At 55.0% G+C, this 14,086-nt stretch overlaps 1 protein-coding gene across 12 annotated transcripts in view; it reads right to left on the bottom strand.

Moving 5' to 3' along the window:
* Positions 1-2,961, bottom strand: part of Ebf3 (EBF transcription factor 3) — a 116,760-nt gene extending 113,799 nt beyond the window's left edge. For all 12 annotated transcript variants that reach the window (XM_046448867.2, XM_046448866.2, XM_046448865.2 and 9 more), the window contains exons 1-4: positions 2,780-2,961; positions 2,518-2,674; positions 2,089-2,152; positions 1,319-1,374 (exon numbers count right to left, since the gene is read on the bottom strand). In XM_046448867.2, the coding sequence (XP_046304823.1) occupies positions 1,319-1,374; positions 2,089-2,152; positions 2,518-2,674; positions 2,780-2,913 (411 nt within the window). In that variant the 5' untranslated portion in view covers positions 2,914-2,961. The remainder of the gene's footprint in view (positions 1-1,318; positions 1,375-2,088; positions 2,153-2,517; positions 2,675-2,779) is intronic.
* Positions 2,962-14,086: the final 11,125 nt, after the last annotated feature.

Here is a 14,086-nt window from a genome sequence, read left to right on the forward strand (position 1 = left end):
GCGATTTCCGAAAACATTCAGCCCTAAATACAAAGGAAATAAAAGCAGCATGCCAAACAGCAGCCGAGTTCCAGGGGCTTCTCTGAATCCAGTGAAATAATCACCGAAGGGCACACCAAGCGTCTTTGTCAGAAAGCTAGGGTTTACCTGTCAGATCTGTTTTACTCTAAGAGAAAACCATACTGCTTTACTACTGCAGACATTAAAATCCTACACCCTAGCTGCCTAGGTAAAGACAAACTTTTAAGGGGGAAAAATGCACAAACTAGTTGCATTAAAAGGGAGGGAGGCGTGTGTCAGACTGCAGGAAGCACCAAGGAGCTCAGTTCTACTTGGCTCACAATTCTTAAAGTTAGCATCAGAAATGAAGAAACCACTTTCACTTCTAAGCATGAAACCCAGCTTGCAAGTATATTTTAATCTTTGCCTAGTGAATTTAATTTATGCATTAGACCTGCCTCCGCAACACTCTATTTTAAGAAAATGGGGGGGGGGGGAAATATCTTTAAAACAAAACAACATACCACCCAGCACAAAACCAGCAGCCAGAGACTGCACAATGTCAAAAAGCAATGAAGCGCTTTTCTGCACTTAATCACATTACTGATAGCCAATAGTTATCATCGGAAAAGTTGACCAAGACAGGTTAAATAATTTAATAAGGAACTGCTTGTAATTATGTTATTTACAAGGTATGACAGAGGGTGGGAGAGGGAGCAGAGCAGTGGGTGGGTTTGAGTGACCCCTGGAGCTCAGAGTTTGAATTATGGAGATGGGGGGCTGAGAGGTGAAGATGGGCTAGAGGAGAACAAGGTGACTTTTCACCCCAACACATTTAACTTTTAAATCCAAATAAAGGTCTCGTGTTACTAGACCATCACACTGGAAAAGAGAAAAAAAAAATGAACTAATCAAGCCCAACTTGATAGGTTTGGAAAGGAGTTAGTTGCCTTTGTTAGAAGGGGAAAAAAAAATCAATGAAATGATTCCAAGCAGAGACAGAAACATTTAAAAATAAACAAGGGGGGAGATCCTGAATTTTTTCTGTCAAATATTAATTACCATAATAAATTAAGACAGCATTTGATTCCAATCACAAGCCATTTAATAAAGCATATATGTCCTGTTCTAATGACAACATAAACTATTTCACCAATCGCTTCATTTATTCCAATAAATATGGAATTCTCATTAGCTTGTCAGGGAAGCTAAATGAAAAACAAATGCAGGAGATCCACTTGTCAGTCTTCTCTCTCTGAACCCCAGGATAACCCCAGCTCACCAAGGAAACCAAGTGTAGAGGCATAAACTTTCTCACCTGTTTGGTCATTGAATCTATGAGGCGAACATACAGATCCTGCTCTGTTCTGACTCCTGCAAAAAACAGAGACAAATTCTCAACAGGATTTTAGTGCTGCACCTCGGGGAAGGACAGCCAGGCCACAGGAAGTTGGTGCCTCAGGACTGCTGCTCCTGATGCAGCAAAACTTAAGCAATCCCTTCAAGAGGGAGAAAGAGAACTCTAATCACATTCTAAATAAAGAATTTTTTTCCCCTTTTCTTAATTTAGAGCCTTAGGACTCTTAGGGTTTGCATTTGAAGGGGCAAGAAATTTGCCTAGTGGAGAACAGGCCTACTTGTCCCATTGGTGGGCCCATGTGGTCATTTATTTTTAGAAAAAAGAAAGCACCCAATGGCTACTGAGAGTCTGAACTCTGTCGAATGCCTCTGGATGATTTTTTAAAGCCGTGCGCAGGAAGTAAGTTATGGTCGGTCTATGTAGCTGCCCTATCCCAATAATTAACATTAATTTGCAAAATTGAAAAAAGTCACTTAAAAGTGATGTTCTGCTGGAGCCCATATCGATCCCCTTTTTACTTTCTACTTCAAGCCCCACCGGTTAATCATGTGAAGTGCCATCGACTTATCGATCGTTTATGTTTTGTTTTCCTTCTATGCCATGAGAAGACTTCGTGTTTACATCCATGTCATTTTAATCTCAAAATCTTTATGTCCTGTAACCATCGCGGGAAGGGAGATCCAGGGCGCAGGGGCGGAGAGGGCGGGAAGCAGGCAGCGGGTACTCACCGTTACTGTATAGTAGCTGGAGCTTATAGTGGATACCGTTGTTGGTTTTCTCGTTGTTTGGCTCCTAAAAGCAATGATAAACAATTGCATTTAGTGTGGTGGTGTCAGGCGCCGCCACCGCGCTAGGTCCCCCTCCACGACCAAGGCCCCTCGGCCTCACACATGGCGGGCAGGATTCCTCGCTCGGAGCAGTGCCGTGATGTCACTTTCCTGCTGGAAGCCCTGCGTTCTCCTCGCCCCGAGTGAGTCCGAGGGCGCAGAGAAGTTGCCCGGCCCTCAGTGGGGCCCGGGCGGCTACACGTGGCGCCAGCGGCGGGGTCGCCGGGCGGAGCGGTCCCACCGCCGAGGGGGCACTCCGGGCCGCGCGCGGGCACAGCCTGCCTCCCACTTCTAGAGAGAGGGAGGGTGTGAGCCTATGCGTGCACTTACTTTCTCTTTCTCCACAAAGTCCACAAAAGCGGTTCTTTCAATCTCCACCGGCTGCCCCTGCCTGTCGTAGAGCGCCAGCACGAAGTGGAAGAAATTGGATTTCCGGAGGTTGGAAGGCGGCTGCTTCTCGAAGTGCGCCCGCGCCAGCCCCACGCCGCTGCGGGAGGAAAGAGACAGCGGCCCGGTGAGGAGCGCGGCGCCGGCCGGCTGCGGGGGCCGGGTCGGGCCGGGGCCGGGGCGCGCGGTGGCGGCCGGTACGTACCTCTGGGCTGCCGTGTTGGCGTCCACCACGCCCGCAGTGTGCATCCAGGAGCGCACCGGGTTCATGCCGCTGCCCAGCGGCTCCTCCTTCATGGTCGTCCCCCCGCGCGGAATATTCTCCTGAATCCCAAACATGAAAACTGCTGGCGGCGGCCGCCGCTCCCGGCCGAAAGCGCTTCCGCGGTCGGCGGCGCTCGGGGCGCGGCGGCAGGCGGCTGCCCTGGCCGCCCTCGCCCTGCTCGGCGCCTGCGGTCCGGCCCGCCGCCGGCTTCAGCCCGTCCCGGGCAGCCGCGACATACACCAGCGGCCGGACGCTCCGGACGGCCAGGGACGCGGAGGTGGCTACACCGGCGGCGGAGGCGCGGCGCTTCGGCGGAGCAGGACGCGGTGGCCGCGGCGGCGCTTGTTGTTGTTGTTGTTTGCAGGCGCGCTCAACGTGGTGTCATCCTAGCCAGGCGGCGTCCGCGGCTGCAGGACACTGCGGGATCGCCCGCTTCTGGCGCGGCCCGCCTGCTCCAAAGACAAATAAACGGGGCAGTGAGTGCCGCGGCGCAGTCCCGGGCGCAGGCGGGGCGCGGCGGGGCCTGGAGCGGCGCGCGCAGCGGACGGAGGCGCACAAAACTCAGCCCTCTCTCCCCGAGGAATGGACCCTTTCCCGGGAGCCAAAACTCGAAGCCCCCGGGAGCGGCGCTGTCAGAGGGTGACGTCGGGGGGCGGCGCTTGCGCCATATATGGGAGCGGCCGCCCCTCGCCGCGCCCCTCGCCGCCGCCGCCGCCGCCGCGCTCGCCGACTGACTGCCTGACGGCGCCGCGAGCCGGCCCGAGCCCAGCGAGCCCCGCGAGCCCTGCCGCCGCCGAGCGCCACCGAGCGCCACCGAGTGCCGCCGCTGCCTCCCCCGGCCACGCGCCGCAGCTCCTCGAGCCCAGCTGCAGCCAAGGAAGTTACTACTCGCCCAAATAAATCTTGAAAAGAAACAAACGCAGTCAGCGCCCAATTGCAGCTTAGCCCCCTAGTACCTCCCCGCAAAACCTGCCACACAGTCAAAAACACCCTGGGCCAGAGCGGGGAGGCTCCCCAAGTTGCCCGAATGCATGCAATAAATGCAAGATAGAAGCTCGCCCTGGGGGGTCCCAAAGGGAAAAACGGGAAGAGGCTGGTCGACCGCGGGAGGGTAGTACAGGGGAGGGGCGGACAATCGACTAAGGGGGAGAGTGTGGCCAGAGCCAAGGAAGATAGGCAGCTCAGCCTGATTTCTAAGCAGACCTAAGGCTGCTGCGGGGCCGATCTGTCCCCTTCTGCGCCTCGCGGGCGTCCTATGCTTCCTACCCCGGCAGAGACCCGGGATCCTTGTCGGAGGCAGGTTCCGCCAAATTCTCCCTCTCCCCCAGTGGCTGAGGGAGTCCCCAGTCCTCGGCCTGTCCTTAAGGCGCAGCGAGTGACAAAGAAGGCTCCAAATTCTCTGGGCCGACGGGAAGAGCGCCCGGCCTCTCCGGCGACCCAGAGCTGGTGTCCGCCTAAGCGCCCTGCGCGGTGGCTAGACCTTCCCGCCGCCAGCCACTTTAAAAACAGAGCGGACGCTTCGGGTGCAGAGGCCCTGCCCTCGATGCCGCCGGGCTGGAGTGAATGCGCAGCGCGCGGTTTCCCGACCTGGTTTCCAGGAATCTGTTGGGCAGCCGCTGGGCTCCGCGGCCCAGTTCCTTCGGCCAGGACTCCGCGACCGGGCGCGAGGCCCGCCCAAAGGACGTCTGCGCGACGCGAAATAAATACCCAGGGGACTACCAGGAGCTGTCCCGGGCATTTTCCTGCCAAGAGAAATCAGGCCCTTCTGATTAAAAAAAAAAAAAAAAAAAAAAAAAAAAAAGCTCTCAGGGCACAAGTGGCAAGTGTCGCAGGACAACCTCTTCCCGCCGGGCCTGGGGTAGTACTCCCCTTTTTCGTGAATTGGCAGCGTGTGTACGTTAATATTTTAATTAATCGGGAAAATCGAAGTCCGATTCACGTTATCTGGGGACCCCCATGCGCCTCTTGGAAGGGGTGAGGGAAAAGATGTGCAGGAAAGCAATCTATTTTGCTGGTGTTGGGGGTTAATGACTATTGCCAAAGATAAGTGAATTATCAAAGCTGTTGCGCCAGTCCCATCTCAAAATCCATTACGGGGCCGGCCGTCTAATTAAATACGTAAGTATAATAAAATCATATTTTATGACTATTTGAGGGTAATGAGATTAGTCTTTAGAAGCGATCGCCACATATTAAAGATGCCACTGTCTATAGAATGTTAATAACCTTAAATCAAAGTGTATGGAAACTATTCACAATAAATTAAAAGAAAATTTCTGTATTACTAATAAGTCCAGCGCTTTCTACTCACAGCACACCAGGGTGTAGAAGGGAACACTTTCTCGGTGGAGGGACAAGGTAGGATAAAGTTGGCCATCAGTGGAGGGCGGGGTTGAGAAATGCTTTGTCTCTGCATGTTTAGAAGCTAAGGGGCTCATGCAGGGAGAGCAGTTATTGTCAGAATATGCAAAGTGTCTTTTAGGGAAAGATGAAGTTGGAAATAGGAAACAATGCTTCTTTTGTAGCACACTTCCTAAAATGTCCAGCCTGGACTGGAGGTGCCCCTTCCTCGGTAAGGAAAGTATCATGCTTAAAATCATTTACAGTATCTTTAATTCAGATTACACGCGCCAAGGCGATTTAAATCTGATTACCAAATTAGAAGGTTTAAAAACAAATCCTTCTAAATCTGATACTGTTGACTAAAGAGGAAAAAAAAGTTCTATAAGCCCATCACATAAGGTAACGATCCTGCCCCAGAAAGAAAAGGGGTTTTAAACCTTTTTGACAACAAATGCAGCTGCCCCACTATTTTGGACGATATTAAGCGAAAATGAATGCAAATCTGTGCTCAGCAGCCATCTGGCCCGAAATGGGGGAATCAGCTGCTCTCACAACAGGCTCGGAGGCTGAATCCATTTCAGCTCATTTTCTAGATCATCTGGTCCCGTACCCAAAGCGTGGAGAATACGGTCTTTATCATTCACCAACTTTATCTTTTTTGTCACTCCACTGCTGGCTGCGAGCTGTGGGCACAAGGACTCACCAACCGGGCAGGGTCTCCACCCCGGGCTGCTGCCGAGGTGCCTAGGAGGGCAGCCCCCACCCCCAACACCATCCCCAGGTTTTCGATTTGATGGGGAACAGGCAGAACATCCAGGCCCCAGATGGGGGAGGGGGCTACTGGTCAATTCCTTGGAGTCCTGAGAGATGCTGGGAGCGCGTCCCCGCGCCTGCCGCCTCCCCCGGGAGCCCTACCCCCGTTCCTCGCCCTTTCTATTCAACATGGGGAGCCAAAAAACCCAGAAGGGAGAAGTGCAAGGGGATGCGGCTTGTACTTTGGAAGTTACACAGGCCCTCCGCGGCCAGAGATCTGACCTCCGCGCCCAGAGCGCTCCCAGGGGCCAGACGGGCGTCCAGGGGCCCGGCAGGGCGGAGCCTGACCTTTGCGCGGGACCCTGAGGGTCGCGACAGCGGCGGCGACCGCTCCAGGCCCCGCGCCCAACGCGATTTGCACGGGTGGCCCTCGCGCTGCCGCCGCCGCCGCCTCCTCGGAGGGTGGGAAGTATTCCTTTTGTGCGGATTTACGGGGAGAGGCTTCAATGAGCCCCCTCACATTTGCATTTAAATAGCGGCATCAAGCGCTTCGCGTGCCACACACCAGTGGGCTCCCAGATGTCAAGCCGGAGTCAGTCAGATGGCCAGTGCCCAGCTGTCCTCCCCACGTCGTGCCGGAGCAGGCAGTGACCTTAAAGAGACAGCGCCTGCCGCCCCTGGCGCCCGGCTCCCGGGGTGATGTGCGAGACCCAGGGCGCAAAACTGAGACAACGCGTGAGCCCTTAACCCCTAGAACCACCCGAAGCCTAGCGGAGCTGTCCGACATCCCAGGACCTGAACCCAGGCCCACCTGGCCTCCCTGCCCAGCCACTCAGAGTCTTGTGTTTCGGCCGCCGACTGCGCCTGCACCCTCCGCCCCTGCCCACCCGCCAAGGGAAGGCTGTGGGCGCGCACCGAGGGCATTTCCCACAACACTTCTTCCAGTGCAAGTCCTGGAGAGAGGGAGCCGACCCAACCACCCCCTCCCAGAAACTTCGGCCAAGTTGGGGGTCCCAGGACCCTCCTAGGAGTCGGGTCTGGCTCAGAGTCCAGGGCACTCTGTGAACGCCCCTTCTTGCTTGCCAAGTGCAGGGCGACCGCCAACCTCCCAGCCATCTTTCCAAAGAGTAATAAACTTCATTTCCGGCGTTGAGAAGCCTCAGCCGGAGATTCCTAGAAGCGGAGTCCCCTGGAGTATCAGAGCGTGCGCGGGTTTAGCAGAGCGCGGAGCCCTCAGAGAGCCCACGGCCACGGGCCCAATCTGCCTGGCCATGTCGCATGGAGCCTTCGGGCAAGTGAGAGAGTCAATGCGCCGAAGGCCGGAGGTTTGTGCCCCCGAAGTCAGTCCTGAGTTCCAGCAGCGGCCCGCCCCCTTGTCCTCCGAACCAGGAGTCAAGCTCAGAAGGTGCGGGCGCTGGACCTCACTTCTGCCCTACCCACCCCAAGCCTGGGGGGCGGTCACCCGGAACAGATACTGACTGGGAAAGTAACCTGAAAAAGTAGAGCAGACTAACTCTGGCCTTGAGGGAAGGTGATTTGAGGGGCAGGGAGAGACACACCTAGAAAATTCCGTGAGCTGCAGAACAGGAAGGAACCCATACACACTGGCAAACCCGTTCCCCAAGGGTAGGTGAGGTGGCCCCTGAGTGCTCCCCGGGCTCTACTTTGCCCAACGGGATCACGCTCGTCCGTGGGCCAGGAAAGACAGCAAGCAAGGGCTCAGTACATGGGCCACCCCAACCTGTTAAGCTGAGCGCAAAGGGGAACTGGCCCAGGTTCTGGTGGGTTTTCAGGGCTCAGAGAACCGCATCTCTTCTCTCTCTTCGGAGAAACCGATGCCACGGGCCCTCAGGAGGCACTTAGTGACAGAGCCCAAACCAGGCCATGCGCCCTGCCTGCCCTCGAAGGCAAACAACTGGGCATGTTGTTCTTGGCATGTGGAACGCACAAAACATCCCTTCTTTCAGCGCTAGAAGGTCGGAAGCCTGGTAGAGTTCACCAATAAAAGGCGAAAACTGAAGGGTCGCAGATTCCTGTTATCTGCACTGTTCCCTCCCCCAATATTTACTCTGTACAGTGGAGGTTTCTGAAGCCGGACCCCTGAGTACCCAAGAAAGCTCAGTCCTCCAAGTGAGAACGTGCAGGCGCCTCCTGCCAAGGCGGCCAAGTCTGACAAACAGCGCCTCCTGGGGTGGGAGAGTGGAGCGCCGCCAGGAAGCAGAGAACCAAGCAGAGTCTCCCACCCACTCCAGGGCAGGTGGCTGCTCGAGCTCCTGCCTGACCCCAGCACTGGGTCCAGGCTCCTACGGGTCGGGCACACCGAGGCCTCACTGAACCCATAACCCCAGGGCCGGGTAGACACCGCCACGCGACGCCTAGTCCTAATTGCTGTTCATGTGAGCCTGCAAGAATCAGGTCCAGGCGAGTACCAGGCTCCAGGCCGGGCCGCAAGCCCCATGCACACAACATAGCAGGAACCTCTGATCCAAGTGCCTGGCCCCTGCGGACAGGACAGTGGGCTCGCTTGACCGTCTTCTTGGGAAACCCAGAGCTCTCCAAGTGGGACCCAAAATGCCCGGGAGCTCCTGGGCTCCCGCAGCATTTGAAAACAGAAGGAAAACGAGATTATTGTCTCCTTGTCCTTACTTTTCTCTGGTTTCCTTGGTCACATTGGCTGACCCCAGTGCTCTGAGTCAGCCCTAGGTACTCTTCAGCTAGAGAATCCCAACTCAAGCACTCGGAGCTTGGGCTTCTCCCAAAGCACCTTGAAACCTTAAAGGTCGCCTCTTAAAAAAAAAAAAAATTGCTCAGGAGGAGCAACCAAGCTGGGAAAGACAGCTGGTGCGTGGCGGGGTCCCTCCGACCCCAAAAGATACTGCGGTTTACCAGCGAGCTGGGATTTCCCGAGATACATTCAGTGGCGCCCCAAGGCTGTCGGGCAGGATGTGCCAGAGCCGGCGCCTGGGACGCGGATTCCGCGCCGCCGGCCCCCACCAGTTTACAAAGCAAACTTTCCCCAGAGAAGTTTCTAGATCGAATGGAGTGCAAAGTGCGCCAATCAACACTTAAACACACCCAAACTGTACAAACACGGATCGATCAGATAATTTCAAATATTATAATTGGCTTTAATTAAACACACTTCGTTCTAATTAACTCTGAAATTTTAGCATGCTTTGGGACACTGGTGTCTGATTTGATATTGTCAGTCCAGATGTCCTAATAAAATTCAATCCTCCACTCAAGACTTCAATATTCACTAAGAACAAAATGCAAATTAAATGTAAAACCCAAAGTATCGCCAAAGGTATAATCAAGAAAGGTGTCTCAAAACTTCTCACTTTTTATTACGCAGTAGTTAAAAAATGCAGATTACATCCTAACAAGACCTCTCCAGCATACCATAAATCTTAACTCTTTCCTGGACGGGGAAAGAGTGCCATGCTACTGCCTCTAAGGGCAGGGAGGGGGAGAGCAGAGCTCAGGACAGATAACCTCTGGAAGCCAAAGACCCGCAAAAGTTTGTCAATAAAATCACACTTCGAAATATCAGTTTGCCAGCAAAGGTAAAGGAATTGGGGTAGTAGAGAGTCTCAGGGTTGGGGGAACCCAGAAGGAAGGCCAGGGCCACACTTCAGTAACAACTTTCCCCCACTCCTTGGCTGCACCTTAGTCTTTGTTAAGGGTTACCCTTGTACACCAGTCCCTGTGCGCAAAAGTGGGGCGGTGAGTACCTCCTGCCTACATCAGTCGGCCACGTAGCCGACTCAGCTGCGGGGGCTGTGAGGACGAGGTCCGGAGGGAAGAGAGAGCCCACCGTCCCCTGGACAGAAATGTGTCAAGCCTTCCTTCCTTCCCGCCAGCACAAACCCTTTCGCCTACAGTTGCAGGCTTCTAAGTGAGTGGAGCCCGCCGAACCGGTCGCGTGACGCACAGCGGCAGGACGGCCCCTCCCGGAAAGCCTGGCACAGGCCGCACAGGGGTAGTAAGCCTTTGGCGACACGTTCAACTGCGTTGATACTTTACCAACTCCGAGGGTCTGCTAAATTTACAGACTAGAATGAGTCCGGTTAAAAGGAAGCTATTCCCACATTAAACATGTGTATGTTTTCCATACTAATGGAGTCACTTAAAGCTGTTGCTAATTTAACTTTTTTAAAAGGCCACACTGTGCGAATTTGCATTTTCTTTAGGATATTGAAATGAAGAGAAAACTGCTGGGCGGCGAGGCTGCCCAGGGCATAGCTAGGGGCCATGCAGAAATAAAAACAGATAAAGAAAAGAAGAAAGAAAGAAACCGGCTTCTCTTCTAGACTATTAATAAGCAATTTGTCCCGCTGAAATTTACATTGCAAAGCCGAGCGCCAAGGCAGTCGCGGCGGCAGGGCCTGCGCTGTCCCCGGCCCAGTCCCCGGCGCGGGGGCGGGGGCGGCCTCCAGCAGTAGGGGTCGCAGTCTGGGGCGATCTCCTGGTGGCTTTGAACTTGGTATCCTTGCAGCCAATCCGCCGACCCTCGCCCACACACGAACGTCTGCACGCCAGTGCCCCGCCGGGGGCCGCGTGCCGAGAAAGTGGTGACTGGGGTTGCTCCAGCGCCCCCCGCAGGGACCTCAGCTGGGCGACCTCCCCCGGGAATTCCTCGACTCCTGGTGACCCCCGAACTCAAGGACCCCCATCCGCTCCAAAGGACAGCCCGGGCCTTAAACTAAAAATGACAGTAAGCGTGATTTTTTCCTGCTTCTCCGTGCTGCTCTGGTCCCGACGAACCGCGACTGCGGAGCCCGCGCCCCGCGCCGGGCCGGCTGCCCCGCCCGCGCGCCGCCGGCAGAGCCGCGGCTCTGGAGCCTAGCGTGGGGCCAGGGCGCCATCTACGGGCGCCGCGGCGCTCGGGCCGCGGAGCCCGCTCCGCCTCCCGCCGCCGCCGCCGCCGCCGCTCTGGCCCGCGCCGGCACCGCGAGGCCTGCCACTTACCGCAATTACCCGACGCGTCCAGTGCCTTTTTGCCTAAGAAACATTGCTAGTTATGCGAACTTTCAGGCACTGTTAAAACTTCCCAGATGAAGGTGCTCTCCTGCCTGTGATATTTAGGCTCAAGATTAAAAGGTTCAAAATGTAAAGATAATGCAATTTGATTTGTTAGTCTAACTCTGCGATTTGAGACTTGATGTCCCCAAAGACCAAGCGAGCTTTTCCCCTTTATTTATTTTTATTAAAACATCAATCTGCGCTGGAGCTGGGTGAACTCGGTTTCACCTGCAGAACATAAAATTCTCCATACCAGAGAAATAAGCACCTTTCATAAATCAATGGTATTCCTGACACATCGATCAATTTTTGGTTGTTAATCCGAAAGGAGGAGTTTTAATTGCTTCCTGCGTTCTCGCCCAGGCACCTCGCGTTTCGACCTTTCCTTCCCTCCCTCCAAGGGTCTCACTTTTGTATTGGGGGGCGGGGAAGGCAGGGATCGAAAAATTCCTGTCCTTCAGCTAAATCCCGAAACCCCCGACCTCCATGCGCGCCAGAACGCGCCTCCCAGTGACTAAGAGCCTCCCTCAACATTTCAGTCCTGCCAAGAAGCGGCCAGGGTAGGCTACCCGAGTCCGCCAGGCCTCCGGGCAGTACTCGCCAGCGGCGAGTGCAGCAAAAGTTCACTGCAAGGCCAAGCCCCGTGTGCGCCCATGGCCAGGGCCCCTCGCCCCAGCCCCCATATTCACCGCCGCGGCCCCGCACGCGAAAAAAGTGCACCCGGGCCCCAAGGGCCTGCCAGCGTGCCCCGACGCGACGCGCCCGGGAACCCGCGACGCGCGAAGTTCAACTTTGCCCGCGCTGCCAATGCCGAGGGGGGGTGTGTCTCGGGCCGAGCCGGGGAGCCCCCGACGGGATCGCGAGGCTCACCTGTGCCGCTCATTCGACGGACGTCCTAGGGAACCCTGGTCTCGAGGTGTCGGGGCTCTGGCAGCTAGCTGGGATGGTGTGCGTCCCGGCGCCTTCCCGGGTTCCCACCTCCCACCCTCCCCGGAGAGCCCACGGGCCCGGCAGCGAGCGCGCCAGTGCGCACGCGCTGCGCTGCCTTCCACCGCGGGCGGCGGCGCAGCGGGCGGGGTGCCGAGCAGGACACGAGGAGGTGCCCGCAGGCGGCCCCGGGGCCGGCCCGCCGCGGTGCCCGGGGGGCCGCAGCTGCGCCTAGCGCTCGCCACCTGGGGGAGAGGCCGCCAGCTCACCACTCTCCCTGCAGACCGCGCGGGACCCCTCCTCGGGGAGGCCCCTTTGCAAGGGCCCAAGCCCCGCTCCTTCCTCCGGGACCCAAGGGTTTCAGTAATTAACCCTCGTCAGCTCTAGAACGCGGTACTGAGGCTGGATATGGAATATGGAAATCTCTGCACCTGGCTTTGGAAATGGATCACAACCCCCACCCCAACCCACTCCCACTCCCGCGCGCCCGCGCCGGCTTGAAGCCGTCGGTGTTAGATACGCGTACACTCCTGTGGACGGGATATGAATGGGGGTTGATTCCCCGCCCCCGCGCTCTTTTAGGTGAGAAGACAGCTTCCTAGACTCTAGTACTAATACAGTGAGACTCTATGGGTCCCATGGCGGTGATAATGAATGGGGAGAGGCAATCCTAGACCCCGCAAAAGAGGATCCAGATTCTCCCATAAAGCCACTGGGAAAGAATCCTCGCGCACTCCAAGGCAGTTCTGCGTCTGGGGTTGGAGGCTGACGGTGTTCCAGCTGCCCTCCGGGGGCCAGGCAACCTTCACCGCTCCACTCCCCACCTCCATCGCTGGGCAAAGACAGCAGCGGAACCTTTCCCTTGAACATCTGCAGCGGCTGCTGTCTGTAAGAAAAGCGGAAGGCGGGCGGGCGCAGGGACATCTCTTCCCTGACTTGGAAGGAGCTGGTAACTGAGGACCCTGGCTCAGGCCCTGGGCCCCATCCCATGGCTACTGCCATTTTTCTAAATAGCCTTTTGCAGAGAATCTGAGAGCATCTCCTACTAATTCTTATCCATCTGCTTCTTCCAAACCTAAATGTGATTCAGATACCTAAACAAAGACCACTTTCCTGCCGTCAAGGTTTGTCTCTGAAAACAACCCGCTTGTGTGTCCAAGTGGGAACTCGTGCTGCTCCCTGCCGGCCTGCAGATTTGTTTTCTACTCTTTATATCAACCTTTTATAGTGAAAGTTGAATGTGCTGAATCATGAAATCATACTGGAAGGAAAAGTTATTTTGGGCCATTTATTTAGTAAAAAGCACTCTAGAGAATGCAGCCCAGAAATGTACTATATTATGATAGCTTAATGTAAGAAGAGAACTAAATAAGGAATACTTCCCCTTTGTCATCTTCACTTGGGAATCATTTTTAACATGAGCCAGCATGAAACCATTTAGGCAATATACAATATTTTAAGACATAAAATTACCCATATTTTTAATAGCATCTAACATGTATTGAATGTTATGTGCTAGACACCCAAGACAGGCGCACACTCAGAAAATACAAGGGACATGGACTCACCACACTTGTAGGAAGCTGGGACCTCTAAGGCCATTGTCAGAATGTGATGACCATGTGATTCAGCCACATATGGCTTCAGAAACCAAGGGAGGGGAAGGGGCATTATTGTGGTGTCTCCAAACCCCTTTCTATACACAGGTCCTTGTGACTCACCTTCGCTTCTCATTTGACCAGTTGATGTGGAATTGCCAGGATGAGGCTCAACCCCTCTCCTAAGTTGAAGTCTCATTCCTTCTCCAACCATCAACATGTCACCAGGCTGTCCTCGGCTCAGTCTTTCCTGCCCCCTACCTATAAGACTGAGGTCACTGCAGTCTCCTCCAAACTCACCCAGCCCCCTGCTCTGCCCCATCTCTCTTCTGAGCCCTCTGGTCTTACTTTCAGTGGGTTCTCAAGGAATGTTGTTTGTAGGAATGAGGGATGACAGAGAACAATTGGCCGTGTCAGCAATGATTTCTGATTTCAAGCCTGGAGAGGAATGACATTTAGCCACATATATGCATGACACTAACATGTTCATGGCAGGAGACCATGAACTCACCTGCCTACACACTTTGCAACACAGAGGTTTCTGTTAAGTTACAAATAACCACTCCCAGGGCATTCCTTCCTCAGCAAAATGGATACAGCA

This window comes from Marmota monax, unplaced genomic scaffold, assembly GCF_021218885.2.
Source record: "Marmota monax isolate L192 unplaced genomic scaffold, Marmota_monax_Labrador192_F-V1.1 WCK01_AAM20220418_F8-fsc00076, whole genome shotgun sequence".
Taxonomy (NCBI): domain Eukaryota; kingdom Metazoa; phylum Chordata; class Mammalia; order Rodentia; family Sciuridae; genus Marmota; species Marmota monax.